General features: G+C 51.4%; 1 protein-coding gene across 1 annotated transcript; it reads right to left on the bottom strand.

The window, feature by feature from the left end:
* Positions 1-684: 684 nt before the first annotated feature.
* NIPSNAP1 (nipsnap homolog 1) lies at positions 685-19,670 on the bottom strand. The gene is made up of 10 exons (XM_075534109.1): positions 19,521-19,670; positions 7,508-7,635; positions 7,347-7,392; positions 7,026-7,120; positions 5,588-5,658; positions 5,337-5,477; positions 5,077-5,108; positions 4,652-4,746; positions 3,515-3,598; positions 685-1,714 (listed from the first exon to the last, which is right to left on the bottom strand). The coding sequence occupies exons 1-10, from the start codon at positions 19,616-19,618 to the stop codon at positions 1,650-1,652; spliced, it is 855 nt and encodes a 284-aa protein (XP_075390224.1). The 5' UTR covers positions 19,619-19,670; the 3' UTR covers positions 685-1,649.
* Between the last annotated feature and the right edge of the window lie 983 nt (positions 19,671-20,653).

The raw sequence follows: 20,653 nt of genomic DNA, 5'->3' as shown, positions 1-20,653 counted from the left end.
ACTTTAGAGCAGAGGTTCTCAACCTGTGGGTCGCGACCCCTTTGGGGGTTCAAGATGGCTCAGGGATCACCTGATTCGTAACAGTACCAAAATGACAGTGAAGTAGCAATGAAAATAATTCTATGGTTGGGGGTCACCACCACATGAGGAACTGTATTAAAGGGCTGCGGTGTGAGGAAGGTTGAGAACCACTGCTCTAGAGTTTAGGTTCCCAAACTTATTTGGCCTACTGCCCTCTTATCAAATTAAAAAAAAAAAAGACCCAGCACCTTCGTGTCAATTAAAAACGTTTGTACTGTTTCTCCTAATCCAGGACAAAGTGTAGGTATTTTCTTTTGCAGTCCATGCCTCGCCCCCCCGCCCCCCCCATTGTCCCAGCAGGGGTAGGAGAGTTGGAAAGAATCACCCACTTTGGAAAACACTGGTCTGGAGCAACCATGTCCTAAATCCCTGGTTTTGGAAGGCAGTTCCTAAAACCCACTGTCACAGTGTTAGTATAGGATGCATGCACCTTGGACTTGCTCAGATTGTAAATCTTTATGGAGGCAGACAGCGTCACTCTGCCTCCTGGGTAAGCTCAGTGTCCTCAAAGATACTTCAGCCAGAGGAGCCCAGATAGCCCGCCAGCTCTGCTTTGCCTCTGGCATCTGCCAGTTCCTCACAGATGAAGAAAATCCACTCAGCTTTGCAGTAAATATTTAATCAGTGCCATCAGTAACTCTAGCACAAGTCTTTCTGGGAGGCAGAATCAAGCTACCAGAGGGTTCATGAGATGTGAGCTTCCTGGATTCGGGGGCCCCCTGAACTACTGGCCCCTACTCCACACCAGGTGACACAGGAGAATGAGGGTTGGGGAATGGAATGTGGCTTGAGAGATGGAATGCTGGTGTGGGAAATATAGACCCAGCTTTGCCCCTTTGCCTGCAGCAGGGGGAGGGGGGACACACTATCCCCCACAGAAGGGCTGGAATTACATTCAGCCTCAACCCCAAGACTTAGGGAGAACCCAATGATTCTTTCCCTGTCCAACTTGTGTTAGAACCCCTCCTGCCTGGTCTCCGGTCTTCCTCTAGCCTGTCTTCCTAGTGTTGGATTCCAGGCGCTGCAATTGAAACCCAGGTGTTCCTTGTTCTATGCTGTCTCCTGGCCGCGCCCAGTACAATGTCCTGACCTCCTCGTCTTGTGATTGTGAGAGTCTGGGGCAGTTCCAGGCCGTGGCCAGCAGGAGAGACTTGGCTCAGATAGTCTAGCAAGTGTGTGGGCCCAACAGGGGCCAGGAACCTAACCAGTCCTAATCACTGGCTTCCCACTCCATCTCTCACCACTGGACACACTACCCTTTTGTACAACTAAAGTGAACTGGGGGGGCGGGGGGTTCTGTGGTGGTAACCAGGGCTGGGGCGTCATGGGCTGAGGCATCTTAGGGGAAGGTGTGGAAGGCAGAGGGCCAGCTGAAGCTCTTATCAGAGGTCAGGGAGGTCTGTGCAGAGCTGCCAGTCCTCAGACCTGTTGTCCTTCACTGCCCCTTTGCCTGAACTGAGCGCCACCCTCAAACCCCTCCAGGTTGAGGTTAAGGGGTGAGAGCAGGACTGGAAGCTCCTCGGTCTGGGGCTGCCATGGGGGTGAAGGGGAAGGAGGTGGAGGCCGCGTCACTGGAGAGGCGAGATCTTCAAGGGGATCATGATCCGAGACTCCATGTGTCGCACCAAGGGGACTGTGGACAAAGAAGCAGAGGTCACCAAGGGGACTGTGGCAAGCACCCATCCCAACTGGCCTCTGCAGGTAAGGGAGACTCCATATGGGGCTAAGCCAGCAAAGTCTCAGTGTCTTCCTGGAAGGACCCGTGGGAAAAGGCCAGGTTCACCACACTGTGGAACGAGAGGGGCCTGAAGTGGACTGCCGTAGCCCTGGTGGCGTACTGGGTTCCATGTTGGGCTGCTAACTTCAAGGTCAGCAGTTCAAAACCACTCGCTGCCCCACAGGACAACAGTAAGTCTTCCTACTCCGAGAAAGAGTTACCGTTCTCGGAAACCCGCAGGGGCAGTTCTACTTGATGGCAGTGAGTTTGGTGTTTGATGGAGTCGTGGGTCATGTGTTGGGCTGCTCACCTTGAGGTCTTCACTTCAGACCCACCAGCCACTGTGTCGGAGAATGAAGACGCTTTCTGCTCCCATAAAGATTTACAGCCTTGGGAGGGCGAGGGTGGGAAGATGAAGCAACAGACTGGAGGGCTGGCTTGGTGATGGCACTGACTTGGTGACTGGGAGGATTAGGGGTCCATAAGAAGATATGGGGGTGGGGCTGGGGGGAGTGGTGGATAATTGGTGTGAACTATTGAATGCATAGTTGGTGGTCTAAAATGTAAACTCCCCCACCGGATTCACAACAATAATTCTTCCAAAATAAGGAAAGAAAGAAATAGAACTTGCAGCCTTGGAAACCCACAGGGGCAGCTCTGTCCTACAGGGTCTCAGCGGGTCTGAATTGGCTCCATGGCAGTGAGGTGCAGAGGCCCCTGGTGGCCCTGTTGGGTAAGCATTGGACTGGAGTGCAGGGTCAGTGGTTCAAACCCAGGGGCTACTCTGCCAGAGAAGGAGGTTATCAGCTTCCAGGAAGATCGGTGGCTGTGAGTTAGAATCAGCTCAGTGGCAATGAATTTGAGTCGTCTCCATGGTAATGAGAGAAACATTTTTTTAAAAGGAACATTCGGTATTGAATATCTATGTGGAAAAAACAACCAGCCTAGTGATTTCACGGATATGATGAAGAACAAAGATAACGTAGAGGCAAATAACAAGAAAATAAACATGGTGATAGATAGTACGCTGGCCAAGAGGCTGAGGTTTGAAAAACACTGATTCAGTCCAATGGCCTCATGTAACAAATGGGAGAACTGCAGGTCAAGGTCACCTGCAAATGGACGCTACCTCCTACCCAGAGCTGCTCAAACTTGAACACGCCCACAAATCACCAGTCATGTCCAATGTCTCAAAGCTCTTACAGTACAGATTCTGATTCTGTAGGTCTGGGAGGGCCTGGGAGTCTGCACTTCTAATAAGATCCTCCAGAAGGCTGATAGAGTCCGCTGGGGACCACTCTGAGTAGCCAGGCTCCCACTGACTCCAGCAAACACACCAGCTGCCATCGATGTGCTCCTCAAAGGCAGGGAAGGGCTTCGGTTCATTTGTATTCTCCACCCGCCTTCCCACCTCACCGAGGGCTCACTGTCAATGCCTGCCAAGTCCAGGTGGTTCTCAGGGGTCACCAACAAAGTGGCAAACTCCCTAAGCAGAAACAGCAGGCCCTTTTGAGTGGTGCCCTCCCTCCGGACAAGCCCCTGGGCAAAGCCCCATTGTAAATTAGCTGCAGGAAGCTTCCGCCAGCTGAGGGGTCACCCAGGTGGAAGCTCACTAGCTCTGTCTTCCCCATCACTGATCAGTAAGGCTGGACCTCCAGGCAGAAGGGTCCCTGGCAGAGGACCAAGGGCCCACTGACTCCCACAAACAGCCCGCACCTGTGTAGTACACGTTCTCATCCCAGCCTCTCTTCCTCCAGGCAGCGTTTCGAGTCTCCTCCCGGGACTGCAGGTCTTTATAGGCTGTGGACAAGAGGACACAGGCTCATTCCCCTGCCCCCAGCACAAGCCCTGCTCCTACTGCTCCAAACCCGGCCCTGCCAGCTCCTCCTCCCCAAGATGCTTTGGGCCGTTAGCAAGCCCTGTCTCATTTGATAACCACATCTAGCCTGTACAGAGGCTGAGAGCTCCCCAGCTTGTTTCCTGCCCAGACCTCTCCTGCAGGCTCTGCTTGTACAGCTGATGCCCTTTGGTGTCAATGGATGTACCAGCATCTCAAACGAAACCCTTCCTTGGGTCAGTTACACTCTTGGCCCCCAAGCTGCTCCTTCCGCACTCAGCGACAGCAGAATCCACACAGCAGCTCAAGCAGGAGCCTGGGAATTCGGGAAACTCCCTCCCTCTCTTCCGCCCCACACAGCCAATTCATCCACAAGTCCCCTTGGTTCTACTTCCAGGCTAACAAATGGTAATCACTGCCACCAGCTTAGGCCAGGCCACCATCCTCTCTGACCTGGCCTGATCTTACCCTCCTGGCCTTACCATCTTCCTCTCCTGCCCTCCCACACCCCCCTCTGCACACGGCTGCCAGAGGAATCACATCCGAACAGAAATCAGATTATGTTGCGGAGGCTTCAAATACTGCAGCAGCCTTACATTGCAATTGGGGGGGGGGGGGGGACCCTCCTACCATTCCCTCCTGGTCTGTGAGGTCCAGCCTGATTTTCCTTGGGCCCCCAATCCTATCCCAGCACCCTACACTCTTCCCTGCCCTCCACACACTGACCTCCTTTCTCCTCCTCCAAACCCTTTGCAGCTGTTGTTCCTTCCACTTGGAATGCCCTTCCTGCAGCATCTCAGTGCTGGCTCCTTCTCAACCATTAACTCTGTTCTTACATCTCATCCCCTCTTCTCATTTCTTTTCTGTAAGGCCATTTGTAGTCCTCTCAACTAATCTTTCTTAGGAATTCCCACCTGAGGTGGTCTCTCAAGCTAGCAAGTCAGCTCCACGAGGGTACCAGTATCCCCACTGTCCACAGGGACTGTCGAAGGGCTCCCAGAGGGTCCCCAGCCTACCCCAGAGATGGTGTACGACGTAGAGTTCTCCTATCTGCGAGAAGAAGCCACCTACTGCCTCCTGGTTCTCCTGCCGGTACTTGATGGCCCGGGCCCTAGGGATAGCAGCAAAGTCTCTGCAGCGGCCAGGACTCGGGGCAGCCTGGAATCTCGCTGGTGCTCACAGTTCCTTGAAGAGTGTCCCCAGGCTCATGCCTTGCCCCCCCCGGGGGGGGGGATAGCCATGCCCCTGACCCTCCTGGAGCAGCAGGCACCACTGCATGCTCTTCCAGGGCAGGCCTCCACTCAACCAGCAGCCCCCCCCCCCAGCTTAGGACTCTTCCTCCCGGTACCCTGGAGGGCAGAGGATGCTGGGTGCCCTACAACACAGCCCTGGGGAAGGATGATACCATCCCCCTTCCCCAGCCCTCAACACGGCCACTCACCAGTTGTTCCCCCACTCGATCATGGTCCCCGGCTGAAAGAGAGGCAGAGGAGGGGTATAAGTGAGCCCTTGGGCCCTTCCCAGTGTCATCTCTCCATGGGTGCTGCTTAGCCCCACTCCGGCCCTGACTCACCCATAAGGATGTGTATGTGTACATGGGTGAGTACATGAGGGGAGGCCCGAGGACCAGTGGGTGCCTAGGGCCCACCTCAGGGCAACCTGCACCACAGTGCTCCAGCAGGGAAGGTGGGAGGCAGGCACCTTGAGCTTGTAGGTCCTCAGCTCATAGATGTTGGGGCCCGCCCGGGGCTGCGGCTCGTTCCAGAAGCTGAACTCCAGAAGCAGCTGGTTCCTCCGGGACTGCAGCATGTGACTCCGTTCCTTCCGGAACTCCAGGTACTCCTATGAGCAGGGCAGTCAGGAGGTGCCCCCACCAAACCCGGGGGCCTGAGCTGGACCATCATCCAGAGAGGATGACCCAGGGGTGCGGGCCTGGCCGGAGGGCAGCCTACCTTGTTGTTTTTGAGCTTGTTCATGCAGTCCATGAGGGCTGGGTAGCCGCCGGAGAATCGCCATAGGTGCACTGTCAGTGGTTGGGAGGCATGGGTCAGAGCCTGCTGGGACCCCGCCCTGCTCAGCCTAAGGCCAGCTTGCATGTGTGTGTGTGTGTTTGTGTGTGTGCTGTGTATGGTGCCCAGCCTGGCTGAGCGCCCTGTTTTCATGGAAGTCTTGCTGTGACCACAGCAAGAGGATCTGATATTCTCCTGGGAGCAGCAAGCCTGAGGCTGGCTGGGAGGAGGGATGGGTCTAATGGGCGGGCACCCAAGACTCTAGCACAGCGAATTATAGAAACCCAGTGAGCCAACACAGTACCCTGTGCTCTGTGGGCCACCCCAGGTGCTTAAAGGTTGGGCAAGGACATTTCCAGAGATACTCTCATGGTACCGTCTCATGACATAGCACTCAGAGCTCAGCACAGAAGAGGCTTCTGAACAGAGAAGTGAGGGCCATGGGTGGGGAGCTGCTTACTTTTCCTGAAAACGCTCAGCCGGATTTGAATTGTTGTCATCATATCCTTCTAATAAAGCTGCCTTTGAGCCCATTCCGACTCATGGCAGCTCCACAACAGGGTACACAATGTGGCCTGGTCCGGCACCATCCCCACACTGTGTGACCCACTCCCCCCTTTCCAAGCCAATGCAACAGTCAGGATGGTCAAAGATGAGCGAGGCTGGCTTAGTGAGCTCCGTGGGCCCAGCAGTGCCCCGGGACGCTTGGAGGCCTCTCCGGGGCGGTTCCCTGTGCTGTGCTGACAGGCTAACCCAGCGCCAACCAAGATGGCAGCCGATGCTGGGGTTGGTACTTGAAATACACCAGGTTAGTTCTTTCATTTTCCTTTAAATTTCAGTAGGTGTGAGTTGCTATTGGCTGCCGTTTTGACCGATGTACATGCTAAGACCCTTTTGAGTGACTGGGATGCCGGGAGCCAAACAACTTCCTGGGTGGGGTCTGGTAGCCAGCACACACTGAGCTGGGCAGTCCAGAGAGCACTCCTGGAAAGTAGTAAGGAACCAGCTCCAACTAGTGCCCCCATTTATTCCACAAGGGGATGGGGAAGGCCAAGGGGGCAGCCAGGTCTGTGAGCAGGCAGGTCGTGATGGGTACAGGACCAGGGCTGAGAGGAGGCAAGGGCTGCGGTTCTGGGAGAGAAAGACTGTGTAAGCCGAGGAAAGAGCGTGCACACTGGCCTGGAAACAGTGGGTGCAGCTGCTGAGGTGAGAAGCATGAAGTTCTGAGTTGGGGGCCACACAGGGAGCAGGGCAAGGAGGAGCTGAGGTTGGATAGGGCAGGGCTCCTGGGCCTTCCAGGGCCATAGCCAGGGCAGTGGGAGCCATGATGGGTGGGTGGATAAGGAGGGGAGTGAGAGGAGGGGCGAGGCCAGTCCCTCACCTGCCTGGTCCTGCTCCCCGTACCAGGTGTTCCAGTTGCCTACCAGTGAGCACGGGTAGTCCTCATCCAGGTGCAGCTTGGGCAGCACAGCCTCCCTGGAGAGGGGACAGACAGGGGACGCTGGACTCACACCCTGGAGCAGGGCCCCTGGGACAAGGCTGGGCCTTTCTCTGGGTTCATCTTTTAAGATCAGAGGCTTTAGGCCTTCCAGCTCTGGAGCCTGCAGGCCCTCGTTTCTGCAAGGAGCATGGGGCAGAAAGGGGACCCAAGGGGCTGTGGGAGTGAAGGGGCGAAGCAGGGCCAGGGCAGGAGGGCGCTCACGTCAGGCTGTTGTAGGTATCCAGGCACTCAGGCTTCACATTGTGAACTACGAGAGAGCAGAGAAGGGGGCATGAAGCCAAGGCCAGGTATGTCTGTTGGGGACCCTCCCATCTCCCTGCTGGAGTCTCTCGGGCAGGGTCAGCAGCCACGCAGCCACTCACATTGGATCTTATACAGGTTGCTGGTCTCCTTCTTGGACAGCAGGGTCGAGTGGGCATCCTTCCGGGGATCCACCTTATGGACAAAGAGGGAACGGAACCAGCTGCCTTCGCTGTCCTTAGAATAGAAGCTGCAGAACAAAGGAGATCATGCTCTTACGTCTGCTAAGCTGCCTTGCTTCCTGGGGCAGCTGAGCCCCCCATATTGCTAAGAATGAGGCCGAGGCCGCAGGATTCCAAGGTAGTGCCAGTGTGTGAATATCAATGGCATTGGCTGGGCAAACCTGGTCCTTTCCAGGGCCCTTAGCTGTCTTGTCCGCCTTCAAAGTTCTGCAGGGCCTCAGGAGGTCAGGAGAAGTGGCCTACCTCCATCTCTCCCTGGCCTTCCTGCTTCCCCTTCAGCCCCTCCCACAGGGCAGCCTCTACGTGGGATCAGCCCTAGAGCCCTTGAGATCCCAAGTTATCTTGTCAGTCTCCTCTCTGGTACCCGCACCTGTATACCCCGCCTCTCAGGCATGCTCCTCCCCGTACGCACCAGGCTGTTTGATACTGGTCCGAGCTTTCTTTGTAAGTCTGTCCCCTCAGATGACAAGGCTGCCTTTGGCCTGTGCCCTCTCCCAACCACCACACATGGAAGACATAGACAAATAAGCCTTGTCTTTGAGGCGGTCACAGTCCGCTGGGAGAACAGGGCCTTAGAACAAGTGGCAACAGCTGGGGCCATCAGGGCAAGCCCAGGTCAGCAGGGCCTGCACTCAGCCCCTGGTGGTGATGGTCAGGGCCGACTCAAAGGAGAAAGAGGGATTGGCGGGGTCTCCAGAGCTGGTTTTGCATTTCCCCAGGCAGACAGGAGGGAAACACATTGCAAGATGAGATTTACTGGTTCAGACAACATTCTATTGGCAAGCATCCACCCTCCAAGCTCCCTAAGATGCTGCATAGGAATGAATGAATGAATGAGGAACCCTGCTTTTCCCATGGGATCGATGGTGAAGAACAGAGGGGCCTATCACCAGGTGCTCCTAGACCCCCCCAAACTGCTTGTCCCCTCAAAGTCCCAGCAGAGTTGGGCTCATGTTGAAGTTGCCAGAGGCTGTACATCTGTCTCTCAGGTTTCTGGGGCTGTCCACAGCCAAGCTTGATGAACAAGTACCCCCAGAGGGCAAGGCCCAGCCAAGGAACTAGCCATGGAGGGTCTGAGGGTTCACAAATCCTCTTTTTTTTTTTTTTTGGTGGAGATGCCAGGGATCCACAAACCCTCTTTTTAAGCCTTTCTGTGGCTAGAATAAATGCTTTCCAAATAAAAGAATTACTTGTTCCCAGATAGGTAACTGAGGGAGTTTAAAATACACTTTGACCAGAACTAGATGGCACCCAACTGCTCCAAAAAGGCTCATGTTTGGAAGTCTTTGGATAAATAAGAGAGGCCAGGCTAGACCCAGAACAAAATCCATACCCAATGTGAGGGGGGTGGGGGGCATGGAGTGGAGACCCAATGCCCACCTGTAGACAATTGGACATCCCCTCACAGAGGGGTCACAGGGAAGAGATAAGCCAGTCAGGGTGCAGTATAGCACCGATGAAACACACAACTTTCCTCTAGTTCTTGGTGCTTCCTTCGTCCCATCATGACCTCAATTCTGCCTTACAAACTGGATTAGACCAGAACATACACATGGCTACAGATAAGAGCCCACAGCACAGGGAATCCAGGATAGATAACCCCCTTGGGGCCAATAATGAGAGTAGAGATATCAGTAGGATTAGAGGAGGGTGAGGAGAGAAATGGAGAATTGATCACAGGATCAATCTATAACCTCCTCCCAGGGGGATGAATAACAGAAAAGTGGGTGAGGGGTGATGGAGGACGATGTAAGATATAAAAATAATAATCGATAACTTATCAAGGGTTCATGAGGGAGGGCAGGCAGGGGAGGGAGGGTGAAGAAATGGGGAGCTGATATCGGGTTCAAGTGGGGAGAAACTGCTTTGAAGATGATGGTGGTGGCATATGTGCAAATATGCTTGACACACTGGATGAATGTATGGATTGTAAAGAGATGTAAAAGCCCCCAATAAAATGATTTTTAAAAGAAAAAAAAAAAACAGAAATGGCAGATCAGTTATCATTCCTCAAAAAAAAAAAATTTAGCTCCCAATAAAAGAAAAAAAAGAAAGAGCGAGGCCAGGCTTACTGTTCAATAGAGAGTGGTGAAACCCCCAAGACTATGGCCCTTACCTTTCACGTCTGGTCACATCCAAATCAACCCCTGGAGATCAACAGAGCTGCATTTATCCCAGGACATAGGCAAGGAGGAGGAACAGAAACCAGAAATACAGGGAGGAAGTGCAGTAAGAGAGTACATTTGTAGGGCTTGCGATGGATAAGTTGAACCAGGATGTGTAGGGACTGCTCAAATAAAACTATGATGTGTTCTATAAACCTTTATTCAATCTACAAGACGTTGGAAGTTGGAGGCAGGTAAAGAAGGTTTGTGACACTCGGGAGAAGAAACAGGGAGACAAGTTATCTTTCTGCTGTTCGTTTTTGTAAAGCTACAGATTTTTGTTTTATGTACTTCTGAATCCATGAGCCTTTTCTGTTCTGGTGCCTGTACTTGCTCCATTAGCCAAAAGCCAATCTTCATTAGCCAGGCAGTGACTGTGAACAATAAACGAAACACCACCTTGTGGGAAACAGAAAGATTTCTCCCAAGTTGTCTCCCCCAAATATATGCCAAACTTAGCTGCTTGCTACGCATCCCAAATGACTATGCACTTGGAAGTCAACAGAAGTAGGTCAGTGGTTATTCCCTCTATGGGTTATCAGCCATCCAGAGCAAGCAGTCACCACTGTTTAGTCCCACAAGTAGGACCCACTCCCTCCTGATAAGGAGAGCAGTAGATTGTTTCCCTGAAGAAGAGCCCAGGGAGGTCAAGCCCACTCCAGGGTGACCAAGGTTAGGGCACCATCATGAATCTAGGGTCCACCCCTCTTGGCACATGTATACCTTTAGTCCCTCTTCTTCCTGTCATGTGTACACCCCTAGCTCATCCCCTTCCTGTTACGCCTATGCCCGTTGTATATCCCTCTCCTATTGCTTGTAATGCCTATTGTACTGCCCCTTCCTGTGACATGTGGTTACCTGCAATCACGAGCCCCCCTAAGTAGATATAAGCCTTTGTTAGCAATAAATGGGGGTCTCCGCCCCACCTTGCCTCCGCCCATGCTGTGCTGGTAAGATCACGGCCATCCAGGAGGTGAGCATGCTACTATGAAATGTGTCTGACTTATTAATTTGACTCTCTCTTCTATCGCTCATGCTTTCTATGACTTTACTGTAATCTTTATGGATCTTAACCATATGATTGTACCTATCGAGCCCGTGATTAGTTGTGGGGGGGCTGGCCTTTCCCCCACACCACCTGGTCCGGTGCCAGTGACAATTGTTATGATGCTTGCGCCCATCTTGACAGCCACTGTGTCGGTCCATCACATCAAAAGCCTTCCTCTTTTATGCTGCCCTCAACTTCACTCACCACGTTGGAACTATGATAAAGCCATTTTCAAGACAAAACTGGGATTCATGAGTTGAAGAATTGCCCTTCATCACACAGCCAATCATGGACAGAACTGAGGCAACAACCAACCCTTTCCCCTAAAGCATTGGTTCTCAACCTTCCTAAGGCCACCACCCTTTCATACAATTCCTCTTATCGTGGTGACCCCGAACCATAAAATTATTTTCATTGCTACCTCATAACTAATTTTGCTACTGTTATGAATAATAGTGTAAATATATGGTTAATGCAGGATATATTTTCATTGTTACAAATTGAACATAATTAAAGCACAGTGATTAATCAAAAAAACATGTAATTATATCTTATGAAATATTTATTTCTAATGAAAAATAAATGACATCCGGATAGGGCAAGATATGACAAATAACAATCTGTGGATTATCAAGGGCTCCTGAGGGAGGGGGGCGTGGGGAGGGAGGGGAAAAAAAAAGAGGACCTGATGCAGAGGGCTTAAGTGGAGAGCAAATGCTTTGAGAGTGATTAGGGCAAAGAATGTATGGATGTGCTTTATACAATTGATGTATGTATATGTGTGGATTGTGATAAGAGTTGTATGAGCCCCTAATAAAATGTTTAAAAAAAAAAGAAAAAGAAATGACATTTTGTTTTGGAGCCTGGGTAACAGTCTTCACACTGGGTACTCATAGGTGGGTGTATCTGCATGAGGGTGGACCCACCTGGAGACAGATAAAGGAGTGGTGTCTTGGTTCCTAAGACCATCAGAAATATGTTTTCCGATGATCTTAGGCGACCCCTGTGAAAGTGTCGTTCAACCCCCAGGTTGGGAACCTCTGCCCTAACTCATATTGCCAAACTCATATGACCTACCGCCCTCCTTTTCAGGCGATATTACTTGGTGTTCCCACAGCCCAGCCATTGAAACCTGCTGTACTACAGCCTGAAACCCAAGCTAGCGTGATACCTGCTTCTGCAGCCCACCCTGGATTATTCCGGCACCCACCCTGCCCAGGGATGGTACTGCCCACTTTGGGAAACGCCACTCTAAAGCCAGCCCCCACCCCCAGCAGACACAGGGCATACCTTGAGGGTTTTCTATAGCCACTGCCAGCAGGGAGCTGACCTTTGGTTGGAATGTAAGGGGCTGCTCCCCTTAAGGGGGTGGCACCATCGCTGAGAGAGTAGAGCAGCTCCCACTGTTGGTCAACCTGACCTTTGCTCCAGGACAGCATGGAGTCATTTATTAACATTCCAACGGGCCAGAAAAAAACAGGGAAGGTTCTGAAGAGAGCCTGGGGCTGGTGAGCTGGGGTCAGGAGGGAGAGCAGGAGCTTTGATAGGCCCTCACCCCTCCAGGCCTCAGCCTCCCTTGCGGTCACAGAAGTGGCCCATCTCCAGAAAGCTTTCTTACAGGCGAAATCCAAGAAGGGACTTCTCCTAGTCCCCAGGGCAGGGCTTGAACTAGTATCCTAGAATGCACCTTTTCAAGAATTCAAATTTCACATTCTCAGCAAAACCACAAAGCTCTCCCAGCCTTTGAATTTGTCAGCCCTCATCATAGTCTTCATTCTTTCTACCACACCTGCCTCCAGCCGCCCCACCCCACCTCTGCACACACATCCGCCCACACCCACTTCTAACATGATATCTTGATTTTGGGTTCTTTTTTGCTTCTGGTGTGCTTGTCTGTGGCCTGTCTCCCCAGCAGATTTGACCCCAGGAGGACAGGCAGCTTGTGTCTTCTATTGGCTGCTACACCCCAGGGCTTGGCACCATGCCTGGCATAGGTCCCTGCCTATGATGAGAGAGCTGGAAGGTAAGGCAGAGAAAAAAGAGACAGGCCCCGGCCCAGAGTATGGACTTAGCACTCTGGGGCCCTGCTCCAGCACCCCCAGCAGCAGCAGCCGCAGAATGAATGCTCCAGAGCCCAGGCGCTGGAAAAAATTGGGTTTCTAATCCTGGCTCAACCAACCACTACACACTGTGTGCCCCTGGACAACTTCCTTCACATCTCTGAGCCTCGTCTTTCATAACTACAAGATGAGCGCAGTCCAACACGCCTTTTAGGGAAAGGCTTGAACAGTGAATACCTCTATTTCTATCTAACTTTCTGCCAGAAGAACAAACAAATCTGTGTTGGAGACGCACAGCCAGAATGTTCCTTAGAAGCACGGCTATAGACGTCCTTTCACGTATTTTGGACGTGTTGTTGGGGAGGACCAGCCGTCAAAGCAAAGGGAAGGGCCAGCGACATGGAACAAGACCCTCAACAGTGCTCCAACAATGAACTCCACCTGACAACCCTCGCGAGGCGTCACAGCCAGGACTGCATTCTGTTGTGCATGTAGGGTTGCCGTCAGCCAGAACCCACTCCACAGCAGCTCCCAACAACAGCCCAACTTCCTGACTCCCAGCTCTCTCCCGCTCCCCATTTTCCCCAATCGGCTCCGCCTCCTTTGTTAAAAAAACCAAACCAAACTATGAGTCAATGCCGACTCATAGTGACCCTATAGGACAGCGGAGAACTGCCCCGGTGAGATACTGAAACGATAACTCTTTATGGGAATACTCCCACATAGCTAAAAGAAAGTGCTGAAAAAGAACAAGGTAGGAAGACACATACTCCCTGACTTTCAAACATACTATAGAGCTACAGTAATCAAAATAGCCTGTACAGGTATAACAACAGATACACAGACCAGTAAAGTAAAATAGACGATCCAGAAATAAACCCAGACATTTATGGTTAACTGGTTTTTGACAAGGGTACTACATTCATTCAATGGGGAAAAGAATCTTCAAATGAATGGTGCTTGGAAAATTGGATTTCCACATGCAAAAAAATGAAATCAGATCCTCACTTCACGCCATCCATTTATATATACCCCCCCTCCCCGCTTTAATGAATTAAGGACGTAGGTGCAGAAACTGAATCCCAAATCTTAGAAGAACGAACAGGTCAATACTGTCAGGTCTCACTTTCAACAATAGATTATTTGATACAACAAAAGCACAAACCATGAAAGACAAGATAAATAAATAGGACCTTGTGAAAATCAAGAAAAAAACTGTTGTGCATTAAAATACTTTTTAATGACAAAATAATAATTTATAAATTATCAAGAGTTCGTGAGGGAAGGGGGACGGGGAGGGAGGGGGAAAATGAGCTGATACTAAGGGCTGAAGTAGAAAGCAAATTGGAAAGAGGACATTCAAATGGCCACCAAAACCCTGAGAAGATGCTCAGCATCCTTAGCCAGCAGAGAGATGCAAATCAAAACAACAATCAGATTCCCTTCAAACCTGGAACCGAACTCACCCACGGGCTCAACGTTCAGAGAAGCTGACAGAGAACCTAACACCAGGGAGGTGCACACAGACTGGAACAGTCAATCATTCAAGATCCAAAGGGCAGCATTTGCCCCGGGATAAAGCCCAGAAAGCAAGAAAGGATAAGAAAGAAGAGTAGGAATGGGAAAGCCAGAGGGGAAATGTCAAGGATGCTGTTACATCATGGGATTAGAAACAACTTGCTCTGTAAACTTCCTAATCACAATAGGGTTAAAGACACAATGAACGTGAGGCCATTAGACACCCTGTGCATTGTTAGTGTGAGGTGCTGTTGAGCCAGTTTCAACTCGTAGCAACCCATGTACAACAGAATGAAACAGTGCCCGGTCCTGCGCTGCCTTCACCACTGTTCTTAAGTTGGAGCCCATCAATGCAGCCCCACATGGATCCATCCTTACTATGGCTAAGATTTAAAAAAGAAAAAGAAACCAGAAAGCAAGGAATCCTGGTGAGGATGTTGGGAAATTAGACTCCTGATCCATTGCTGATAGAAATGCAGCTGAACTAGCCACTGTGGAGAATGGTGTGGCAGTTAAAAAAAAACCAAAAAAAACTTAAAAATAGAAGTGACATGTAACCCAGCAATTCCACTCCTAGATATACACCAAATGACTTGAAAGCAGATTTTCAGAAAGAGACTTGTAGGCCAATTGTCTTAGTCTGGGTAATTTAGAGAAACAAATCCTCAGCAACTCATGTGTAAAAGAAAGCTTTGTATATAGGTTAAGTGCGCATCAAGAAAACACCCCAACCCAGTGCTGCCCAAGCCCACAAGTCCAACACTAATCCATTAACCCATAGGTCCAACACCAATCCACAAAGTCCTCCTCCATCCCACAAAACACATGCAATGATGCCAACTGCAAGAGGAAAGCCGAGTCGGTGAATGTATAAGCATCTCAGCACTGGCAGGGTTCTGGGCCAGCACCCAGGGCTGCATCGGGGTAGGTCCATGTGGCTTCTCCTTGGGGATGTCTTGCAGGAAGTGAGCCTTGCCAGCTGAAGCAGGGAACTGCTAAGGCAGCTGCACCCTGGTGCGACCATCACAAAGCAAGAGACCTGAGAACTGGAAAGGTGAGGTTCACCGAGCCATGTATCCCTCTGCCCTTCAATTAACCCCACATGTGTTTATCGGCCAGGTTGGCACAATAAGCTCACTACCTCACCAATGTTCATTGCAATGCTATCCACATTGGACCAAAGGGGCAAACAACCTAAGTGGCCACCGACAGGTGAACGAGTAACTATAATGGAGAAATGAAGTCTGACACATGATACAGTACAGACGGTGCTTGAAGACATGCTGAAAGAAGTCAGTCACAAAAGGACAACTAGTGTATGACCTCCCGTATATGAAAAGATAAGAAAAGGCAAATGCACAAAACCCGAATTTCGTAGCATCTACCAGGGGTGGGAGGGAGAAGACAAGAGGCCAGCCATGATTGAAAAAGCACATTGATTCAAGGCAGGGTGTACAGCCGTTTATTGTAATTGCTGTCAGCAAGATGTACAACAAGAGAGTAGCTGCCGAGGCTGCTTATATTCAAGAAACACTTGCTTCCTTGGTTTGGAGATTTAGAGGCATGGTTTCATGGGAAAGCCTGGGAAATTGGCCCAATTGTGTGCTTAGTGTTCCTATGTCCTAGTTCATTGCAAAGTATCCAAGCCTGAAAAACTTGCAAGTGGCCATCCAAGGCACAGTGGTCTCTATCCACCGGAAGCAACAAAGGAAAAGGGAGATTGGGAAGAGGAGGAGGATATGGAATGTGTGGCTAATTGCTTCCCTGAGTAACTGCCTCTTTTGTCATGAGGCCATCAGAACTGATGGTATAGTTACCAGGACTGAACATCTCCATCAAAGATTCCAGTGAAGCATCCTGATCAACAGGGAGAAATGCACAACACAATGTCAAATTCTCTTGGGTTCTAGATTGTACGGAGCCAAGGAAGGTGGATGAACACCTGCAACTCTTGTCTCGGAATCGTCTTTCAACTTGAAAAAAACAAACCAACAAACAACTAAACAAACATCTTCTGAAGTCTTCTTGAAACCACACAATAATTTAGCTTCTTTAAAAAAGAAAAGCCTGCCTTGAGCATTATGATCTTTATTTGTGTGATTAAAACGCAACAGAAACTCAAAAGATTAGAGAGGAACTTAAGGGAGCAGGGAGTTTAGGTGGATGGGGGTGGGGATGGCTTAGAAGAGGAAGGTGAGAATGGTGGTACCTCTTGAAAGACAGAGGTAATGAACCCAGTGAATTGTTCACGTCAAAGCTGTTGAGTTGTTGTATGGTTTGTTGTGTATCTCAACAACAACAAAATAAAGAGAAGAAAAAAAATAAGCTCATCACCTAAGTATTGCAGCCTGACAGGCACTATTTGAAGCACCGATAAGACGCTGAAGGGCACAGAGTTTAAGTTCATGTGAGTAAAACAACTAAAATAGAAATCGTGAAAATGGTGAGGCCATGTCTCCGGTAATTTATGTCTAGAAATTGTGCCATGGGAACACGTCTTGCCCAGTACATCTCCGTCCCCCCCCCTCCATTTTATTGCTTTCTAGGGAGCTCTATAGATATTATAATCATCCATAGTTCAATTAGATCAAGCATGATTGTACAATTGTTGCCACCGTCATTTTCAATTGCCCAGTACATTTTTAATCAAAAATAAAATTATTTCTTAAGGTCCTTGTCCCAGGTGAGAACTTCTCTTTCTCCTTTCAGGTATACTGACTGTAGAGACACATAGGCATCATCACAAGGATGGACAAACAGGTGGGGACATCAGCCAGCACAACGATGGCAGCAATGTGTATGCTGCGGTGCGGGCTCTCTGGGTTTCCTGAGTCACTCTTCTGATTGAAGCCAACTGACTTCAGAACGGAGCCATGTCTCTCCTGACTCTTCCAGAGTGGTGAGTGGGCAACTCTTTGGCTTTGGGCTGCTAACTGTAAGGTCAGAAGTTGAAAACTATCAGTTGCTCCAAGGAAGAAAGATGAGTTATAGTCCCAGAAACTCACAGGGGCAGGTCTACCCTGTCTTATAGAGCTGGAAGCGACTTGTTGGCAGTGGGGTGGGGTTTCTTTTATTAACCAGTTATTTGCCTTTCTATCTAGGATCTTGTTAAAAGTGTAGATTCTGATTCAGTATATTGGGAGAGGGGGGTGCTATGGGGTGATGCAAATTCTCAACAGGGACCTGAACTGGTTCTGAAAGCTCTGGCTGCTAGATAGAAGAACTCAAGCTCTGTCATCAAAGAACAATGCCTGGTGCGGCACTAAACCCATACTGTCAAGCTAATTCCAATTGATAGAAGACCATATTTAGGGTTTCTGAAGCTCTAAGTCTTTCTAGAAACAGAAAATCTTATCTTTCTCCAGAGGGCAGCTGGTGGGTTTGAACTACGGACTTGGCAGTTAGCAGTTCAATGTTTACCCGTTGATGCCACTAGGGCATCTTGGTGCAGTTAGTAGCAGAACACTAAGTAGCAGTTAACTGTTGTTTACCGAACTCCTAACCAAAGCCAATCCTCACAATGTCTTTGACCCACGTAGCTCACACATATTCCAGGACTTAATCATGCCCGGCTAGTCCCTGGCCAAGAGGCGTTCGACCCAGCGCGGTCATTCCAATGTCCAATGTCCAAGTACTATCTCCACCCCAGCAGCCTTGTTGCCTCCAAACATCAATAGCCAGAGGGCCCCTTTAGTGACTCCAGGGAGATTTGGGACAAGTCAGGGATCTGTAGGAGTAGGAAAGGACAGACATTCCCAGGAATCCCACATGGGACCAAGATGTAAATAAATGTATGTTGAAAAGTGAAAGGCCGCCCTTAAGGCATTTGATGATTATGGATCTAGTGCCTTCCTGACAGTCTTGTAAAGACCACCAACCTGCTGTGCAGGATGAGGTCCAGTGACTCATCCAGGATTACAGGGAGAGGATGTGAGGGAAAGCAGCTACTGCTAAGTCCCACACTTTTTAAATGAACATTCTTTTGCAGCTACTCAGCATACAAATAGTTCTCTGACCAACTGATTCTGCAACCCTGGGCGAGTGAAACCAAGCCTTGGTTTCTTCAGGTGGAAACAGGGTGCTCAGAAAAGATGAGCTCCCTCAGCCTACCACAGCCCTGGCAAACCCTATGCCCTTTCTCCTCAATGGCTGGACAATGAGTGTGGGGGACACATGGCTACCTCTTCCCCACTGCCCAGCAGCCTCCGTCCCCTCCTGGGAAGAGAGCTCAGCAGTGGAGCTAGTGGGCAGGAGGGAACTGCTTCCTTCCCTCGGTCAGGAAACAGGTATGCTCACTTCTGGGGAACTGTTCTTTGAATATAGACTGCCCTGTCCCCTGTGCTGGGTAATGAGCTGGTGGACCAGTGGGAGACAGGCAGCAGCCCCCTATGAGTCCTCAAGGAGGTAAATGCAGAGGAGAAGGAAGTGCAGGACCCTGGAGCTTGGAAAAGGAGGGTCCACCCTGGAAGGGCTCAAACAAAGGCCCGCTAGTCTTCTCTCCTCTCCCCTCCCCTCCCCTCCCAGGAGGAGGCTGGGCAAGCTCACAAGGCATCAGGAGACCAGTGCAGCCACAGGGCAGCAGATGGCGTGACCTGGGGCCCCTCCCAGCACCCCGCCCCCTCAGCCTCAGTTGTCCCACCTGCACTATTCAGAGAGGGGAGCGATGGGCCCGTGCAGCCATGGTCCTTGAGTGCCCCCCCTCCCCGACTCCATGGCTACCTTGCCCTCATCTCTTCTCCCCAGGGCTCACCCTTCTAGAACCCTCAGTGCGTTTCCGCTCACAGTCCCGGCAAAGGCCTGGCAGAGCCGCTACTCTTTTGTCAGGGGCTTTTTTCGAGTCTCTGGGACCCCACGGCTTGCCCCACCCCCACCGCCATCCTCCGTGCTCAGCTCAGACGGGGGTCCCCACTAGGTCAAAGACTCTGTCCCTACCTCCTCCATTCTTTGCCCAGATCCCTCCCCAGGTCTAGATTTTGCCCCTGCCCCTAGCCTCCACCCTCACCCCCACCCCCAGGTTCTAGCGGGGTGCCCTCCGCCTCCTAGGCCGGACCCCTACCCGCGCCCCGCATGCTCGCGCTGCCCCTGCCCCACCCGCCTCTCACCGTGCTGCAGCCGCAGCTGCAGTGTCCCCAGCGCGGGCCCCCGGGCCCCCCAGGAGCTTCCGCGCCGCCACCGCGATGCTGCCCAGCCGCGGAGCCATGTTGGAGGCGCAGGTGGGGAGGCCCCGCCCCGAGGAGGCCGGGGGCGGAGGCGGTGCCCGCAACCCCGCCTCTCCCGGGCCCTTGGGCGTCTGTGCCCGCGCACGCCTGCGCCCTTGCAGACTTTCCTGCGCAAACCCCCCTGCCAGCCGCAGGCCTCCGGGTCCACGTGGGGAGAAGGGCGCGTCCGGGGGATGAGCGTCCACTGCGACTCATCCCCATGGGACTGCTCCGTAGGGTTCCGAGGCCACTGTCTGTACAGAAGGAAGCCGGCCGCTCCTTTCCTCCGCAAAAAAGCAAAATAAACTCACTGCCATCGAGTCGATTCCAAGCCATAGCGACCCTGGGCCGGGGTTCCTTCCGAGACCACATCTTTATGGGGGAAGACTGCCTCCACTTTCTCCCAGAGCGTGGCTGGTGGAGGAAAAAGGGCCAGCACAGGGCCCAGTGCGCCCCCAGGGCTCCGGTATCAGAGGTGCTCAGGGGACTAGTACCGAAAACCAAATCCACCACATCTAGTCGGTGCTGACTCATAGGACAGGGCAGCACTAGGCAGCACTGCCCCAGTGGGTTTGCAAGACTGCAACTCTTTACGGAAGTAGGAATGGAAAGCCCATTCGTTCTCCTGGGCAGCGGCTGCTGGTATGGAACTGCTGACCTTGCAGACAGCAGCCCCTAGAGGGTCAATAACCGAAAAAGCCTAACTCAAGGCGATGCGGACACACTGCACTCTACAGGAGCGAGAACTGCCTCTGTGAGTTTCTGAGACAGGCCTTTCTCCTGCAGAGCCCTGTACGTCATCAGGACTCCTGGATGGTCATTAAGGCCCTTGAAATTGTACAAGCTGTGTGCCTCTGAGTGCTTTCCCAGGGAGACCGGGGTCCAGAGGCAGCCTTTAACAAAGGAACAGAATGCCCAGCAATTGAAGAACGTCTAAGCGTCATCGTGGTGTAGCGATTGTGCGTTGGCAGAAGGAAAAGGCTTTCCACTCTTTTTTTTTTAATCATTTTATTGGGGGCTTGTACAATTCTTATCAC

This window comes from Tenrec ecaudatus, chromosome 16, assembly GCF_050624435.1.
Source record: "Tenrec ecaudatus isolate mTenEca1 chromosome 16, mTenEca1.hap1, whole genome shotgun sequence".
In the NCBI taxonomy this organism is placed as follows: Eukaryota; Metazoa; Chordata; class Mammalia; order Afrosoricida; family Tenrecidae; genus Tenrec; species Tenrec ecaudatus.
Note: the sequence above shows the minus strand (reverse complement) of the source record. Positions and strands in the feature narration are given on the sequence as shown.